The sequence below is a fragment of the Vidua macroura genome, chromosome 14 (genome assembly GCF_024509145.1).
Source record: "Vidua macroura isolate BioBank_ID:100142 chromosome 14, ASM2450914v1, whole genome shotgun sequence".
Classification (NCBI taxonomy): Eukaryota; Metazoa; Chordata; class Aves; order Passeriformes; family Viduidae; genus Vidua; species Vidua macroura.
This window is the reverse complement of record NC_071584.1, coordinates 17,179,667-17,198,910: the sequence shown is the minus strand read 5'-3', so window position 1 is coordinate 17,198,910 and position 19,244 is coordinate 17,179,667. Positions and strand designations below refer to the sequence as shown.

The following is a 19,244-nucleotide window of genomic DNA, read 5'->3' as shown; positions in this document are numbered from 1 at the left end:
GAACAAAGTTATGTTCTCAGTTAGGGCTTGCCTGACGCTGCCAGAAGAATCCAACTCAAAATATGCTGGATTGAGAAACCAAGTTCACGTTCTTCTCTGCAGACTGAGATTTGAATAAGTAACAAACTCCGTCCTTACAAGGTAAGAACTGTGAGGTATTCCATACATAATGATGAGAACTGGGAATGACAGGACAAGGGGGAATTGCTTCCAACTGGCAGAGGGTGGGATTAGATGGGATAATGGGAAAAATCCTTCCCTTTGAGGCTGGTGAGGCCCTGGCACAGGTTGCCCAGAGCTGTTATGGCTTTTCCATCCCTGGAAGTGTCCAAGGCCAGGTTGGATGGGGCTTGGAGCAACCTGGGACACTGGAAACTGTCCCTGCCCATGGCAGGGGGTGGAACTGGATGGGCTTTGAGGTCCCTTTCAACGCAGACCATCCTGGGATGCTCAGATCACTGGGGGCAGCCCAGTGCAGGGATGCAGGTCCAGAACGTGCTCCTTTCCCTGGCAGCTGCTGCTCCAGGCAGAGCCTCCTGCGAGCCGCCAAAGGCCACCTGCAGGTGGGAAAGGCTCCGTGCCCAAGTTCATAACCTCCCGTGAAGAGAACATTTAAGTTCATTTGAGCAGCAGGTGAGTATGGGTTTACACTCCCCCTACACACGTTGCAAAGAGAACACCAGCAAAGGGCTTTGCCTCTCCCCCGGCGCTGGGGGATGCTCGCAGCGGTGCCGCACCGGGAGCGCGCTGCTGCGGAGCCCGTTCCGGGCAGGTGTCGGTGCCGCGGCGGGGCCCGGCCCGGGGCGGGGTCGGCCCGGGGCTCCCCGCCCGCAGGTGCGGCCCGCCCAAGGCGCGGCCCGCGCAGGTAAAGCCGGAGCGGCCCCGCCGCCGCCGCAGTCCCGCCGCGATGTTCGGGGCGCAGCAGCAGCTGCAGCCGCCCGCGCTGCCCCCGCACCTCCAGCAGCAGCAGCAGCAGCAGCACTACTACCGGCGGCAGCAGCACTACAGCACCCTGCCCGCCCGCCGGCCCTGCCCCGAGCCGCCGCCCTGCCCCGAGCCCCCGCCGTGCCCGGAGCCGCCGCGGCCGCTGCCCTGCCTGGACCCCGCTCCGCACCAGCAGCAGGACGCCGTGGCCTACGACCGGGTGCGCACCTACGGGCCGGGCTGCCGCCGGGTCAGCACCTCCTGCTCCTCCCGGGCCGCCTCGCCGCTGGACTGCGGGCACGGCTGCGACCCGCCACAGGTACGGCGGGCACGGCCCGGCCCCGGCCCCTCGGGGGCTGCTCCCGGCCCGGGACCCGGCTCCCGCCCGGCATGAGCGGCCGTCGAAGCCCGACCCCGGGAGCTGCGGGTGCGCCCGGCGGGGCGGGGGAGCTCCTCGGGCCGGGCTCCCCCGGGGGTGGGACGGGTCCAGCCCCGGCCCCTCCGCTCGCCCCGCGCATTTCCCGCTGCGGAAAAGCCGCTGTGGGCGCTGCCCGCCGTCCCCAGGCTCAGCGCGGGGCGGGGATGCGGTCACTGCCCCGGCGCGGTTCTCCCTTTCCCAGCCCGCGGTTGTCGCCGGCTCTGGCGCGGCGCAGCCCCGGTGCCGCCGCAGGCGCTGCTCCCTTCCCACGCCGGGATGTCACCGCGCGGCTCTGCTGACCGGGGCTGCTCATGTCAGTGGAACGCGAAGCCTGTGTGCTCATTAGGTCTCTTTGAATCGATGGTGCTTAGTAAGGTCCGCGACTGAGGTGTTGGAGTGGGGCTTGGAAAGCCCTCACAATGCAGTTCAGCGGGTTTGTTGTGTGTGTATCCAAGGCATGGCTTGAAAGTATCGGTGGAATTTAATGTCATTTTAACACATACAAGTGGTGTATTAAAACTAGAAACCAATAGCTTAAGAACAGATTTGACTGCAAAACCAGAAAGGAGGTTAAAATTTATACTCAAACCATTTTTCCTCATACAGTAGAATGCCATTAACATCGATAGGATTGCTCTGCTGTACTCAAATGGCAATGAACATTTGTTTCAAGATGAACTTACTGAATTTTCTTTCCCGTGTTATATTTACCTATCAGAAAGAGTCTGGATTAAGACCAATACAAGATCTGCATTCCTTTCAAAGCAATATTTGCATAGTTTGAGGGCTGCCCTCCTCTCCAGGATGATTTATGTAAATCCTGGGAAGTGAGTGAGCAGCTGCACTAATACAAGAACAAGAGGAAACAGCCTCAAGTTGTGCTGGCGGAGGTTTAGGGTGGATGTTAGGAAAAAATTCTTCATGGAATAGATGGTTAAACATTGGAATACACTGCCCAGGGAACTGGTGGACTGACCATCCCTGGAAGCGTTCAAAAATGTGTGGCTGTGGCACTTGAGAACACGGTCGAGTGGTGGCCTTGGCCATGCTGGGGAATGGTTGGACTCGATGATCTTGGTGACTTTTTCCAGCCTGAACGAGTCTGTGATCATAAGGGCTTTGTAGGAGTTGGTAATGGCAGAGCCATTCCCTCTGTATCCAGCTTGTTAATCCCCTTTTGCAAGATGTAGGGCAGGAGTGTAAACACAGGTCTCTCACCTCCAGATAAGTGATCTGCTCAGCTAGGCTGGATGATAGTCTGAATTGCAGTTAATTAATTAAATATTCATTGGCATAAACATTGCAGTCCCAGGCTTCCTCTGCCTAGATAAGTACGTGAACAAGGATTACAGACTCAAATGCTGTTGCTGCTCTATGGAGGATGGTTAATTTTCAACATCTGTTGTAGTCACTAAATCCATTATGTCCTGCTGATGAAAACTAATTTCTTGCTGAAGTGTTTTGCTGGACGAGACTTTAAAGACAAGAGGGTGTAGCTCAGTCAGGCTTTGTGTGGGTTGCAGTTTCAGTGGTGGAGAAGGAAGGCGCCTAATACAGATTATTAGGAAGTTATTAAAGCAGAAAACAGTAACAAACAGGGAAGTCAGCTGGGAGGAGGCAGAAGTGGCACACTTGGTGCTGGATGGGAGTTGCCTCAGAGAAGCCCTGGGAGGGGTGTAGGACGTTCCCAAAGAGTGGCTCAGTTGCCCTTTGAGCCCATTGTGTAGGGCCACATAAAGTGAATAATGGAGCCATACCAAACTGCCATCTGTGTTTGTTGTAACAGGAGAATTTGGGGCGAGTGGCAGCCCAGAGCTGCAGTTTCAGCTCTGTACTGCTGCTAAAGCAAAGGGCTGTCTTAGAGCAATATTTAATGTGCTTTTGCAGAGCTTGTGTGGATTAACAATAACAGACAGGTACATCCCTGTTGATGCAGTGTTCAGTCTTCAGTCATGTGGCTGGGGTGTGCTCTTGTGTTTATGTACACTTTTAATAAGCTGGAGAGAGGGAGAATTTGAAATTGCTGAGTGCACAGAGCACATGTGCTGGTACTTTTTGTGGTTCAGGATTCAGGGATTTTTTTACTTTTGTGGTTTGTTTTGTCCTTGGAGTAATTCACAGCAAATTTTGCTCTGCTTGATCTAAATGAGAAGTGTTTGGAATAAATTCCCTTCCAGTGTGGCTTATGTGTATGAATCCCTTCTGCATGGTCATGAAAATAGAATTTATGTAGTGGCACATACAAAATGTTTGCAGAGGACAAAACCCTGACAGGCTTTGTAGAGGTTCTCTGTCCATGTGAGAAGTTTTGGAAGTCAGGTGTTTGTGTGGCTGGGCTCAGTTCCGTGACGTGCAAAGGACTCCCATGAAAATGGTGTAATATTAATCAGCTTTAGGGTTGGTCTGTGTTGTAACAGCCTCAAACACAGCCTGCCATTTCCCCATTTCACCTGCCAACTGGAATTCATAACTTATGAGCAGATGACTGGATTGCTTGTAATTAGCAAGACAATGTGTTGTGGATAAAGGCCTTTGACATAGATGAAATTCTCGCTTTTGTCTCTGGGTTGGCTGAAGCCAAGGGTAACCTGTTGAAATTAAAAAAAAAAAAAGGAGGGATATTTGATTGCTTCTACATAAAATTGGCACACTAAGGGTAAACCTATCAAATGTTTCCTCTAAAATTAAAAGATCTTATTTAGAAATCTTAAAGACTTGCAAAAATATTCATGGAAGTTTTAGTGTTACCTTCTAAAATTCTCCTTATAAGCCCCATGGTTTGGGTTGGAAGGGACCTTAAAGTTCCTCACGTTCCGACCTCCTGCCAATCTGTGATCCTGTAAAACAGACCCAGACTGACTGGTCAGGCTGTCCTGAATTCCAAACCCACTACAGCACTGGGCTTTCCCTTTGGAATCCCACCTTCCCCTTCCTTCTCCCAGTTAGAAAATGCTGCATCTCCAGATGCTTCTGAACTGCTTGGAGAGAGTAGCCTGAGCTGTGCCCCTTGGGAATGCTGGAAAACAGAAACAGCCCAAGATCCCTTGCCATGGCAGTGTCCCCACTGCTGGGGGACAGCTCCAGAGGCCTTGGAGGTGGCCCCTCCTTGTGCAGAGCCCCGAGCTGTGTGTGGGCAATCCAGGCTGGCACAGACACAGCGTTTCTGCCTCTTGGTCCCCTCCCAGCCTGTGCCAGTCCAGCCTGCTTGGCTGGAATGGGAGAAAGGGCAGGCAAATCCTTGTTTGTAAAGCAGTTCTTTGAAAATGAAAGAGTTTGGGTATCTCAAAAATAAGCATAATTTTATCCAGGCAAAACATTCTTAGGTTCTGTATAATATTGCATATAGAATGAGAATATTATGAAGGTCTGTTTCAACTTAAAATGCTCCAGACTCCTGCACTGTGGGTTTATTCCTCTGAGACACCCTGGATGTGTTATCCTCTCTAGACTTTGAGTTAGTCCTGGCACGTTTGTGCAACCTTTCAGTGAATTCCAGGGCTGTTCAGTGTCACACAATGGCTGTGTGTTGTCCCCCATGCTGTCCCAGGGCTCTCTGGTGTCACAGCTCCGTGTGCTCCTCACGGACACCGGGCTTGGGCTGTGCCTGCTCTGAGACCGGGCTGAAGGAAGGACCAGTGGCCATTCCTGTGCTGAGTATTTCACTTTTTAGTTCCAGTTCTGCAGGTGTTGGTGGTGAAGGGATTTGGCTGCATGTTCCACCTCTCTGTGCTGTCTCTTCTCTGTGTTGTCCCCAGAGTCCTGCTGGCACGTGGGGTGGCAGCTGCACTGAGCAGCTCCCCAAGTTTCTTCAACGTTTTTAATTTTGAAATTTCTTAATTATTCTGACTGCTGCAAAAACAGTTTCTTTTCTACTTTTATTTCTCTTTCCTGGTGTTGTTATGATTCACTCTTGGGAGGTTTGGAAAACTGCTCCAGGCTTCCTAAACTTACGCAAGAGTTGATAGGAAACCTGACCTACTTCAGAGCTGCTCTCACCTGGCTGAGAATGTGGCTGAGACTGAACTGCAGCAACATAAACTTCCCCCTGACTTTGGGGAATAAGTGATTCATTATGAAAATTGGAGGTTTGTGCTGTGAGGGAGGATAAACAGTATGCTGCAAACTGACAAATTGCCCAGCCCTTAGATTGGGTTCAGTGGGAGCTCTGCTTGTTTGGGTAAAGACCTGGATGTGAAGGGTTGAAGCAATGTGTGATTTGTTAGAACTGGTGGAGGACAGTGTCTGCAATTGCTTCTAGACAGTGCTGGGCAAAAACTGAAGAAATCTATTTGAAAACAAAGAGGCTGCCAGGGACAGATTCTTGTAATTTAAAGAGGCACATCTCATTTTTCATTCAGGAATGTGCAGATGCTCCACATGGGCATCATTCCCAGAGGTGGCAGCTGTGGAGCTGTGTGCACTGGGTGTGACCCAGGGGGTTGTTGGGCAGCTCCTCTACCTGTTCTCTTCTGAGTTTAAGCAAAATCCAAATTTTCATGCCTTGGTAAAACAAAAAGAATATGATGCATCTCCATCTACACCAGCTGAGTTTGATGTGTAACCTGAAAAAAACGAAAATAAAAGAGATGGACTGGGACATGTGATCCAGGAAGCCTCATCCAGCTTTGATTTGTAACCTGTTGTGCTGCACTTACAGAAAATATGGACTAATTCCCTCAGACCTGCAAAGAGGGGATTGAGAAAAACGCAGCTCTTAAAATGCAGTGAAGGATTGTGTCTTGCCATGCTGCACATGGACCAATTCCTTTGGGGGGTGAAGGGCCTGGGTTTAAAACATCTCCAGGTGATTGTGGCCAGTGGATCTCAATTTATTTTTTACAGCCAATGTCCATAATCAGATTCCTCGCCAGAAAAGGTGTTGGAGGTTGAGGTGCAGTAATCTCTGAACCTTTTTTCCTTCCTTGCAGGGCACCATCCGCAGGATCATTATTGAGAACCCGGATCAGGTAGGGAAACCGTGCTGGACTTCCCTCAGCTGCTCCACAGGGGATGATAAACACTCTGAGCACACAGCTCACACCTCTGAGGGTGAGAGATGCAATTATGAGGGATTGGAAGCACTGCAGGATGGCCTCTCAGGCTCCCACCTCTCAGCTGTTAAGTCTTTATTAATATTGATTAATTACTAACTGTTTCTACTGTATTTATTTCACATAGTCCCTCTATCCAAGCACAACCACTTTGTTTCTAAATGAACACACACTCACTCACATGTTCACATCCTAAAGGACATCTCACATATCTTTAAATTATCTAATTTTAGTCAAAATTACACTAATCCTGAGTTTGCTGTTTGACAAGATTTATGGATGTTTTTATTTACGTGTTTTACAGGAGCCATTATCCCCTTTTCTCAGAGGGGCCAGTTTCTCTCCTGGAAATAATGTCATCTATGAAAAAACAATAAGAAAATATGAGCTATTAAATCCCCTCCAAGTAAGTTGGGTGTTTATATTATCTATTGCAAGAAGAAAATTGAGTTGGTAGCAGGAAATTGATGTTTCTGGGTTGGATTGGTTCTGGATTTTTTCTAATTTTTGTTAGGTGTAGCTGCCAACCTGAGAACTGCCTTGTTGTGATCTAGGAGACATTCTCAAGTAAATGAAGCAATATTTAAGGAGAGCAGAAGGTGGAATGTTTGCCATATTTTTCCTAAGAATTTATTATTAACTAACAATGAAAACTGTTAGTCTGTATCTGAATATAGATGCGAATTAGTTTCTTGCAATATCTTCATAACAGAACAATCAAGATACATTTTTAGAAAAAAAAATTAAAAATGCAATGTTTTTTTTTTGCTAACTCTTGAAAAAAATGTATTTGGCAAACCTGTCTGAAATTTCATCTCCAAATTGGTGTTTTGTCAGTAGCAAAAATATCGCTCCATTTTATTGCTCTGAAACATTTCCAACAGGAAAAAAATACTGAAATTTAGCATATCTCAGAGTGATTTACCTGAGGTTTTTTACTTAGCTTTTTAAAACGGAATTTTTCATGGCTCTCTGGACTTTAGACAGCTGAATTCTGTGATACCCAGTCTCTGAAATGGAAAAGGAAAAAAGAAACATAATTACAAATAACAGCTTCTTTCTTTTGGCAGACAATGTGCAAAGAAAAGAATAAAAAATTGTGGAGTTTAGCCCTGGAAATCGTAGTTTTACTTCTGATTTTTGTTACCTGGGCTATGTTTAGATTTAGGTCAAATCAGGAGCATAGTTCTAAAGGAAATTTTCATGTGTAGTGGGACATCTACCTTGTGGAAAGGCTTTTCACCCATGCTTATCGCTGGCAGCTACTAAAATTGGAAGGAAGATTGGTGAATTACAACCCTGGAGTATGAAAGTGTGAGGCAAACTCATGTTCAGTTAGGTATAAAAGCAATTTAATTTGGATTATTAAAATGTCCAAAACCACCAGCAGCACTGCCAGTCACAGGCACGTTTCATTCACTGTTGAGGTTGATGTCCCACTCCATGCAGTGCCCAGCACTGACGGGTGTTTTCTGTGCCACAGGGGCATTTCCCATCCCTGCAGTGCCCAGCATTAACCCTTTTGTGTCCCAGCAGGGGCATTCCCCATCCCTGCAGTGCCCAGCATTAACCCTTTTCTGTCCCAGCAGGGGCATTTCCCATCCCTGCAGTGCCCAGCATTAACCTTTTTGTGTCCCAGCAGGGGCATTTCCCATCCCTGCAGTGCCCAGCATTAACCCTTTTGTGTCCCAGCAGGGGCATTTCCCATCCCTGCAGTGCCCAGCATTAACCCTTTTCTGTCCCAGCAGGGGCATTTCCCATCCCTGCAGTGCCCAGCATTAACCCTTTTGTGTCCCAGCAGGGGCATTTCCCATCCCTGCAGTGCCCAGCATTAACCCTTTTGTGTCCCAGCAGGGGCATTTCCCATCCCTGCAGTGCCCAGCATTAACCCTTTTGTGTCCCAGCAGGGGCATTCCCCATCCCTGCAGTGCCCAGCATTAACCCTTTTGTGTCCCAGCAGGGGCATTTCCCATCCCTGCAGTGCCCAGCATTAACCCTTTTCTGTCCCAGCAGGGGCATTTCCCGTGCATGCAGCGCCCAGCATTAACCCTTTTCTGTCCCAGCAGGAGCATTCCCCATCCATGCAATGCCCAGCATTAACCCTTTTCTGTCCCAGCAGGAGCATTCCCCATCCATGCAATGCCCAGCATTAACCCTTTTCTGTCCCAGCAGGGGCATTTCCCAGCACTAACAGGTCCTTTCTGTGCCAGGAGCGGCAGTTCCAGGTGTGCCCAGCGGAGCCGTGCCAGCAGTGCCCGCCGCTCCCGGTCACCCAGCAGTGCCAGCAGACACAGACGGGCAGTCCCTGCGAGCTGTGCCCGGGCCCGGGCAGCGACGAGTGCCGGGGACACCCCGTGAGGAGGGGCACAGCCCCCCCCGAGCTGGTGAGGGCTCTGCTGTTTGTTCTTAGGCAGGGACAAAACTGCGGGATGAGCGGTTTTATGGCTCTGCAGCCTGCAGAGGTTTGTGTGGGACTCTCAGCACCACACCCTTCTCACTGAGCAGGGTCTGTGTGTCTGTCTGGGGCTGTCTGAGGCTTTCTCACGTGCTGTTGTGGGGGGAAAGGCTGTTTGAGAATTGTATTTCTTGTTGTCACAGACCTGTGCTCAGGTGTGCACTGACTGAGATGAGCCCGTGGTGTTTAACTGGGCTCAGTCTCACGGGGCTGTTTGGTTTTGCTTTTCTTTACCCATCAATTCAGCCGGGTTTCACCTGTCAGTCTGCACACAAAGACTGAGAGATGCACAGCCTCTGCTTTGGGAGGAAACACACATTGCTTTACAACATCAGCTCAGGGTTCCTTCCCTCCTATGCTGATCAGCCAGGGCTTCAAATGTATTTCAATTTGATGCAAAAGTTGTTGACACGAATTCAGTGGGAGCACTAAAGGAGCTTCCTGGTGTACCTGCAGCCTGTTAGTGCAGCTGGGGAGGGAGTGCAGCAGGTCCCTCCTGTGCACCCAGTCGGTGTTTGGGTGACAAACACCCTGGGGACCTCGGTGTCAGACCTGTGCAGAACCTTCCAGAGCCGGGCACTCCCATCAGCCAGCTCAGGACACTGAGTTGGGGCTGAGGACACCACTGTGGAAGCAGGACTTGACCTGATTCTTGTTGTTCTAAAGGAAATCATTCCTCTCTGTACAGCTTATCGAAAACCAGCAGACATGGAAGACTTTATTAAGAAAAGTGAAAATAAATTGAAAATCGCTAAGAGCAGCCAGACCCAAATCCTGCCTGTAGCATTTTCATGTTCAGCTTTCATCCCAAAGAAGGAATCCTGTTCTGATCCCTGCCTGTCTCCTGCCAGGTGAGCTGCCCCCAGGACAGCCCTGAGCAGCTGGACTGTCGCTTCTTTGGGGAGCTGCTGGCCGAGCTGCACCGCAAGAGCAACGACCTGTACAGCTGCCTGCTGCAGCACGTGGAGAAGATTGGGACAAGGTATTGCCACTGGATCTGTCATTGCTGTGTCCCAGATATCCAGCACTGCACAGCTGACAGGGACAGTGTTGTTTGTGAATTGGTTGTTTCTTCCTGACAGTTGGAATTGACTGGATGTTTTACAAATTCATCTGATTTGCAAGTAACTGAGGACATAGAAATGCTGTAAGCCAAGGAAATTTATTGAATGGGATGCTTAAGAATTGTGTCTCCCACACGTGTTTGTACATTGAGCAAACAAGAACTTACAGCACACTCTGACATACATTTCATGACACAATTCTATTGCTGTGTCCTGAAGAAACAACCCAAACATCCAAATTTCCTCAGTGCTGTTGTGATGTTGTGTCATGGATTAAAGGCATAAAGCTCAGTCTCTACATCCAAATGAACATTAAGCACATTTTCTGCAGAGCCCTGCAGACTATCTGTGGAAAGAAATGAGAGTCACAGCAGGCAGTGCCCTGCACAACTTTCTTCCCTCCCATCACCCTCATTCTTCCCCCTCACTCCCGATCTTGTCTGGTGCCTTCCAAGGTCACTGAATAAGGAAAGTGGTCCTGTAGCAGGGGAAAAAGGGAATTGAACCATCACAGAAACCCTGAGAATGCCGAGTCAACACTTGGGGCAGGGCAGGGAATTGCAGCAGAGTTGTGGGTGAACCATTATGCAGGCAATTAAGGGAGTAATTGGGTTAACTGCCCATAATTGGGATAACTGCCCAAAGGACTGGGGATAGTCAGCCGGTGCTCCAGTCTCCCCAGGAATTCCTCCACAGAGGGAAGGTAATGACTCTTCAGCTGAGAAAGATCCTTCCTTGCTCTGTATTGTCCAGATAATCTTTTCGTGGTGAATATGGGCCTGAATCCTGGAAGTTCTCAAACAGCTTTTTGTGTTTTACAGGAACCACGACATTGAATTCACGTGCCAGGTAAGGCCCAGGCTGTCCCCTGACACGGCTGGGGAAGGGTTCAAGCAAATAAAGGCAAAGCAGTTGAAATGAAGGAGGCTGGTCTTTGTTAGTCAATGCTTCCTGCTTGTAAAAACATTCAGAGCCTGAAAGCTACTGCCAGGCAGGCATTTGCAAATGTGATAATACTGAAAGGAAACTAAAGAAATTGGATTATTCCAGTATGAGAGTCAAATTTTGGAAAAGTCTCTCCTGCTGTTCCAATAATGGTTTCACTGGAAAATGACTTGCACAGGTACCTGTATTTTTACAATGTGTTTTTTGCAAAGGCTTTCTCACTCCCTGTGGCTGAGCAGCAGGTGCTGCATCTTTGAAGGAATTCAGTGTGAATAGGGCAGAAATACTGTCCAGGGTTCACTGAACAAAATGCCAATGAATCCTGGCAGCATCTCCTGGTGGTCATCTGAGGTTTATTGGCAGCCCACTCAGAAACACAACAAACCACCATAAACTGCTGGGAGTTGTAGCATCAGCTGTTAATCCCTGAGAGAGGATTGGTTTGAATACTCCTTTTAAATGTTGAATTTATGGATTTGAATATATGCTTCATGTATCACTCTATCTCACTTTGTACATGCCCCACATATAAAAGACTTTGGAAGTTTTCTGGATAGACTTTGATCTATTTTTGTTCTTATTTGCCTTGTGCTAAGGATGTTTTTCATAGCAGAGCTGTGTAATTAATGAAGAAACCACATTACTAATCTACCAGGCAAAATTCTTAATCAAGATGTCTCCCCTTTCCTCCCTTCTTTGCTTAGACTGAAGATATTGAAGAATTAATTCCCAAAGGACTGTCTGAGGCAACAAAGCAGCAGATTCGTTATCTCCTCCAGGTAAGGGAGCTTGGCAGCCTGTAGGAGCTGGCTCACACACAGGAGGGACTTGGTACATAACACCCTTCACTCTGTATTCCCTCATCCCACTGTTTCTGGAGTGAGGGGGGTGGAATGGTGGCTTCAGAGGAAGTGTCACATGGACCCACAGTCCACTTGTGTGTTTTAAACTGAGCTCTACTGGGGCTTTCCTGCAGTTTCACTGGAAGCTGTCTTGGCTTTTGACCAGTGACAGGAGAACAGACTTTCATCTTTCTGTGTTGTGTATTAAGACTTCAAAAGCCAAACACAAATAGGAGGTGCTAAAAACCCAAAAGCAGAGCCTGAATCCCACCTGCTCTCAGCCCAACCCCATGGCTGGGCATGGAGGAGGGAGGGAGGGAGCTGAAGAACCAGCCCAAGAGGACAAAACCCTTTACACCCGAACCACAACAGGAATGGTTCCATTTGCTGTTGGATGCCAAAAGCACAGCTCAGCACTCAGAGCTGCCTTTGCCAGGCAGGTGTGTCCTGATCTGGGCTCCCTCACGTAGGGGGAGGGTGATCCTACCTGGGAGCTGCACCTTGGAATCACTTCCTGGTAAAAAAAAAATGCACTGAAATGAAGCTGAGAAGGAGCAGCCTGGTCTGAGCGTGCAGCTGCCCTGCTCTGACCTCCCCCCCATCCCTTCCAACTGGAATTATTCTGTGCTTCTCTTACAAGGAAGATGGACATCAACCCCCATGGACATTCCACCAGCATGAGGACATTCCATGGCCTCACGCTGGCACACTGTCCTGGGAGGCTGGTTCAGCTCCAGGTGAAAAAGCTGGAACAGGCATTTCCTGTTGTCTCTGTGTCCAGCTGGTTTTACATCCTCCCAGCTGTGATTATAAAATGCAGCCAGAATGGATTTTGGGGAACCAGGTGTTGTCAGGATCCACCCAGGGTGCTCTCAGACCCCGTGGCCACCAGGACAGAGCTGGGAGGGAAGGGTTTGCACAGCCCAGGATCCCGAGCTGGGAATGCCCAGAGGCTCCTCCAAGGACACAGAGGATTCCACTGGAGAAGCACATGGCACCTCTGGGATTTAGCAACCTCTACACTAAGCAGTTGCTGAGTGGGGTTTTACTTACGTTTTTATAGTCTAAATTTCACCATTTGACTCAATTCCTTCTTTCAAACTACTCTATAGTGTATTACACAATAAAACCAACAAAACCACAAGGCAAAAGTGAAATTCCAATTTAATTACAAAACAAAAAAAAAGGTGAGTTACACTAGGAGTGAAGTCTCAGTCACATCATGGCATCAGTGGGGATAAAAAACTGGGCAAGGGCCAATCCCCAGAGAGCATGAGAGCTCCAAGTTAAGGGAACACACAGGAGGGTTTCACTTTTATCTGGACAGGAAAAAAACACAGATTTTGCACAGAATATTCAACCCTTCCAGGAGCATTACAACTTGAGGAGTTATTTTGTGTGTCCTTTCAAAGTCTATTTTTCTTCCTTTAGATGTTATAAATGTATCATGAAATGCAACAATTTATATTTTCACCTGAATCAATACACAGCTATTAAAGGCATTAAAATTAACACTCCAAAGGAGAACAGTGTTGGGCTGTGGTCACTTATAGTTTTCTCTTTCATCCAGGTGATTCCTTTCATCTTTAGGATCTTTTTCCTTTTAAAGGGAGGAGTTGCCTGTATGAGCTTTTTTAATTTGAATTTTTAAAAATGTTAATTAAATTCCCTCATCCTTGAGCCCAAAGCTTTGCCAGATCTCAAACATGACTCATTCCTCTATGCCTTTTCAGGCAGGGCAGTAATTTTTAAAAATCAGTGTAAGCACAAAGCTTTTATAGCTCAAATAATAATTGTACAAAATATTAACACATTTATTTTTCCCTTTATATGTGTACAAAGGCAGTTCCTTACCCTGTTCTTCCTTCCATTTTAATGTTGTCCTGTGTTACAAGGCAGAAATTGAACACTGGCGTTTGCAGAACAAAGTGCAATGAAAACGTTTCCAGTAGAAACTGTGGGCACTTCAAAGGAAGTGCAATGATTTTAGAAGTTATTGTCACCTGTAAAGCAGTTTCTGTTCTACCTCTGGTCAGGCATATTGTAAACAAAGCTGCCTAATTAATCCCAATTATCCTTTTCATTTGTCTCCTCCCAGATGAGAGCGACATCGGACAAATCCCTGAGACTGGTGCTTTCCACCTTCAAGAACCTGCGGGAGGAGCTCTGCCATTTGCAGGATGACCTGGGGGTGAGTCCTGTTCCTCATCCAGCTGCTCCCAGCTGGCAGCAGGAGTCCAGGGCTAGCATTCCAGGCTGTGGCTGTGCTGGTGGCAGTGGCTGCTCCGTCAGTGCCTCAGGGGGCTGGATGGACACGGGTGGCTTTGGCAGCTCCACAGGTTCTCTGGGCTGGATGGACACGGGTGGCTTTGGCAGCTCCACAGGTTCTCTGGGCTGGATGGACACGGGTGGCTTTGGCAGCTCCACAGGTTCTCTGGGCTGGATGGACACGGGTGGCTTTGGCAGCTCCACAGGTTCTCTGGGCTGGATGGACACGGGTGGCTTTGGCAGCTCCACAGGTTCTCTGGGCTGGTTGGACACGGGTGGCTTTGGCAGCTCCACAGGTTCTCTGGGCTGGATGGACACGGGTGGCTTTGGCAGCTCCACAGGTTCTCTGGGCTGGATGGACACGGGTGGCTTTGGCAGCTCCACAGGTTCTCTGGCCTTCAGCCAGCCCTGTGGCTGTGGTGTAGGCAGCAGACAATTCCTCTTGTTCCCCACACCAGCCCAAGTGCTCGGCACCGCTGGGATTGTCACAGCATTGTCCTGGAAAATGCAAAGTTGAGGGAGAAGAGTTTGGACTTGAGCACAGAACAAGGAGTGTGTGCAGTGGGCTTAGTTTTGGGGTGTTTTTTGTTTGTTTGGGGTTTTTTATTGGCTTCTATTTAAATAGTTTCTGGGGCAGACTGGAAGGGCAGTGTCCAGTGCTCACCACCCAACACAAAGCCACAGTGTGCTATGTACCTAAGCCCCAGACTTTCAATAAAGTTGAGCATTCTCTCAGTTCTAAAACATCCCTATATTAATGACTGTGTTGCACTTTATGGGAAGCGTTTACTGAAAATTTTCAGCTTTTGACTGTAAACTTTTGACTTTTGTCCTGCAGAAGCTGGAAACTGACAATGTCTTGCTGAAGAAGGATTTGGCTTTTAAGGATTCCCAAGTGAAAGAATATGAAACAATGCTGGCTTCTCTGAGGGAGAACAATCGTCAGCAGCAGGTGACTCAAGAAACATTTCCAGTGTCATTCCAGGCAACCAAAATGGGGGCAATTTGCTGACTTGTGGGTACTCTGAGTAACTGCTGCCTGTGGTGTGAGTGATGCTGTTCCTCCCTGAGGAAGTCCATGTGCTCATTCCCCCTGTGCTTTCCAGCAAGGGCTCAGGGACAGCACTGCCAGATGCCGCTCCCTGGAGGAACAGCTCCTGTCCCTGCGGCTCAGCGAGGGCAACAAGGACTGCCAGCTGAAGGAGCTGGAGTATGGCAAGAGGGCCCTGGAGCAGGAGATCCAGAGCCTCAAGCTGCAGGTGAGGGCTCACCTGGCTGGGTGCAGTAGCTGAGTCCCAGACTCAGAGGGATCAGCGAGGAAAACAAACAATGAAAACTCCCTTTGTAAAATAAAACTGGGTTCTTTGCTGCAGAGCTGCTCCAGCCCGACCCTGCAGACCACGACAGACGAGCTCTCCAGCCGCTACGTGGAGATGATCAACAACCTGAGGGAGGACAAGGACAGGGAGATCCGCAGCCTCAGGGTGAGGGGCTCTGCTGCCTGTGTGCAGGGACAGCTGCTCCTGCTCTTACAGCAGCAGAGATCTACCACAGGCACTTTCTGGGTGTCTTCTGCTTGTGCAGTTACTTTATTCATAGACACTGCTGATGGTTTAAAACTTTTAGATGTTCTTTATAGTAGAACATAAAACTGTGATTTTAAAAAAACCCAACCATTCTTTACATGAAGAAATTAGGGATCAACTTGATTAGTAGGCTGTCCTAAAAGGATATTTTGTGTGTCCTAATAAGGTAAGAAATTAACCAAAATATGCTTAATAGGAAACAAAAATAAATCTGAGTCACAGCTGTATTTAGGAAATGTCTCTCATGGAAATCAGTGGTAAAAGTCTCCAACTCTGGAAGCCAATTTAACTGGTCCAGTGTTGGTTTAGCTTGAGAATTCTAAAATCATTAAATTAATACAGGGTCAAATTCAGTCCAATTAGCACTTTCTGAATTTACCGTGCGGCTCAACTTCCTGACCTGAAAATCCCTGGGTCTCACTGTTGATGGTGTTAATGAAATGCCACCCCTGGAGCCCTGGGTGGGTGCTGAGGGGCCCTGCCCAGAGCCCCCCACACCTGAGAGCTCCTGCCTTGTTCTACAGTCCCAGCTGTGCCAGTTCCAGCAGGACATAACCAGGAGAGAGGGGAGCAACAGCGACTTGCAAATGAGGCTGCACGAACTGACATCGCTGCTGGAGGACAAAGAGGCTTTTATTAAACAACAGCAAGAGGTAAAATAATACAAGTTACTTCTCTTCTAAGGGTTTTTGTGTTTAAGCCTCCATGTACTGTGTAGGTGGAACCTTACCAGGAAGTCCCTTGTCCTCTCCTGGCTCAGAAAAGGGGGTTAGGATTTGTTCTAACTGAATGCTGTTCCTTTGCCAGCCAGCCTTCTGAAAGGGCAGATTTTCAGACTGTTGAGACAAATTTCTGCAAATATTTTGTTGTGGCTTTAGTGAACTGATACTTCAAAAAACATGACTTCATATCAATGTTTGCTTTTGGTTTTGTCAGGAGCTCTTCAGACTGAAGCATGAGAAGGTATCAGGCAGTCAGTCCCCTGGGGTGACAGCCATCATCACTAAAAAGTAATGTGTTATTCACCTTTTTTAAAAGCACATCCTTTGGGCTTTCCTTTGTTTAGGCTCTGTTTAGCAACCTGTTCAACTCTCTACAGGTACAGGAATCAGTATCCTATTCTGGGTCTGCTGTCTGATGACTACAAGGTCACATCACCTGTCAATAAATCACAAACGATTGTAATTGAGAGGACTGGAGAGATCTGGAAACACGTAAGTGTACCTGGAGATGGACTGTTCCCTCTGCAATCCTAAGTGTTCAATTTAACTTCAAAGCAAGTATTACCCACACTGAGAGCTCAGGGATGCCCTGTGGTAATTTAACTGCAAAAAGCGAAGTGACTGACTGCAGCCAGGGAACTGTCCTAGCTCTTAGAGCAGGCAGTAATTGGTGGGTGTGGTACAAATAAAACCTTTTGTTGTTTTCTCGGGCACGTAATTCCCCTGAACAAAAGCATCAGCGTTGCTCTAACACCGGCCCCAGGGTGTTGCTGTACTGGGCAGGTAGGCAGGGACTGTGTCCTGCTGTGCTCTCAGGTGAGGAGGGATTTGGGAGGGCTGTGCTCCTCTGCATTAGGAGCGTTAATGACTCCAAGCCATTACTAAAACATACAAAGCACCACATCCCTGAAACTCACCCTGAGCCAGGGCAGTGACGAGCCCAGGAATGCAGAAGAGTGCTGACATTTTAAGTAGTGATTCAGAGTAAAAATAGAAAACAGGGCTGCAGAAGCTATTTCTGTTATAGGCAGGGCTCACGGTGCCAAGGCTACAAGGTAAAGGCTGGAGAAATGCTAGAGTGGCCAAGCAGGGGTGCTGCTGGCTGCAGGCACAAGGTCACAGCAGCACCTGGACACAACCACGGGGGGGCACAGCCAGGGGACAGTTCTGTGACAGCCTGAGCAGATGCAAGTAACACACCTGGCATGTCCCTCAAGGGGACCTTGCCTGCAGCAGGATTAAAAAGGTAAAAAGCTCAGAGCACTGGGAAAGAGCAGAGTTTTAGTACTGATCCCTAAACCTCACCCAGGTACATTGCAACCTAGTGAAATGTCAAGCAAGGAAACATCAATAGAGAAATGAAAAAGTAAAGTGTTTTGTACAGAGGAAAGGCTCACTGGTCCCCTTGGACACTGTACAAGAGAGAACAAGTAGGTAATTAAATGAGATGCTTTATGGGAGGTAGTTCTGTTTCATAACAGAAACGGGTTTGTGTATTTCTTCTAACAAGCTGCCTGTTTCTTTTAGGAATGAGAGAAACCTCTGAGCCCTCAGAGCTGCTCCAAGGAGTTCACAAACCACTAAAACTGCTTTACTTTCTGCTCTTCTGCATCCAAGAAAAGGTTCAGTCTGATCGTGAAGAAGGCTGGGAAAACATTAAGGACTCACTTTTCCCTCGGAAGAGTGGGATGCTATCCCTCTGTGGACTTCAGCTGTTCTTGACTAACTCCTGTTCTTCAGCCAGTCCTGAGGCAATCTAGGAGACAAAAGGAAGATACCTGAAACCTTTTCCTCTTCATCCTTGTAGCCATGTTCTGTCTCTTCATGCTGAGAGTGGGAATGACCCCGATGTCAGTCCCACCCCTCCCACAGCTGCTTTCAGTGCAGAGTCACGGGCTGCATGGGAACTTCAGAAATACCTCACTGGGAACTGCTCCTTACCCTACACCTGCCTCTGTCTGGGAAGCTCGGACACAACGGACAAAACTTACATCAAACCCAGCTTCTGACCTGACAAATGCCAGGGACCCAGTTCAGTGAAGGGCTGGGCCAAGGCTCACTTTAGAGAATGCTTCTGATCTCAGAGGTGATGTATTTTCAGCCCCAAACCAGCTGTATTTATTTGCTGTGCTTTAAATTTTTAAGAACTTGGTATATTTTTATATAGAAGAATTTTGTGTGAAAATAACTCATGGACCAAATTTCCTTATCAGAGCAACCTGCCATTTACAATTTCCACTCTCTGAAGGACCACAGAAATTTTTTCAAACTGATTTGGAGTTCATGATTCAGTAGTTGTCTGAGCAACACAGCACAGGGAAAATTTGCAACACTGCAATCCAAAGGTGCTCTTTTATCGTGGGGTTCTTGCTTTGCTTTCCTGCTGCAGCCATGTATTTCTGTTCCCAGATACTACAGACCCTGGGCTATGTTTAATGGGGAAAGAATGCTGGAGGCTCCCTGTAACCATGAAATAAACCCAAGTCTAACTCTCTGCATCACTGTCTGTTTGTCTGTCCTGGAAACAATTTGTGTACAGCTGGGGGGGGGGGTGTAGGTGGTGTCTTGTTCCTCTCCATGAACCTTTACAAGTGAAGGACTGGGGCTGTCTCCCTTTTCTGGCTGCTGGTGCCAGAACTCCCTAAGATGATGCTGGATGTCCAGCTGGCCTTGTGCTCTTCAGGACTGGGCAAAGAGCTACAAGTAAAACCTGTTCCTGCTGCAGCTCTTTGCGTGTGTTCAGGCTGAGATGGGCCTGCAGTTTCACCAGCCTGGTCCCCACTTCAGCCTGGCTTTAATTAGTTAAATACCCTCATTTGAAGGCAGAGTGCCTTGCCCCTCTGCATTCAGTAATTATTCTAAAACAGATTCTAAAGCAGCCCCCTTTTCTGCAGAGCAGTGAATAAAAGGTACATCTGTACTCAGAGCTAACGTGCTCCTGCCATGGGACAGTGGCAGTGCAATAAATA

The 19,244-nt window shown here is 48.2% G+C and overlaps 1 protein-coding gene across 1 annotated transcript; it reads left to right on the top strand.

The window, feature by feature from the left end:
* Positions 1 to 907: 907 nt before the first annotated feature.
* On the top strand, positions 908 to 18,771 carry POF1B (POF1B actin binding protein). Its single transcript, XM_053989952.1, has 15 exons — positions 908 to 1,243; positions 6,271 to 6,309; positions 6,698 to 6,799; positions 8,604 to 8,777; positions 9,700 to 9,830; positions 10,734 to 10,761; positions 11,562 to 11,636; positions 13,798 to 13,890; positions 14,806 to 14,919; positions 15,074 to 15,226; positions 15,341 to 15,451; positions 16,078 to 16,206; positions 16,490 to 16,563; positions 16,653 to 16,767; positions 17,803 to 18,771. The coding sequence occupies exons 1-15, from the start codon at positions 908 to 910 to the stop codon at positions 17,806 to 17,808; spliced, it is 1,680 nt and encodes a 559-aa protein (XP_053845927.1). The 3' UTR covers positions 17,809 to 18,771.
* Positions 18,772 to 19,244: the final 473 nt, after the last annotated feature.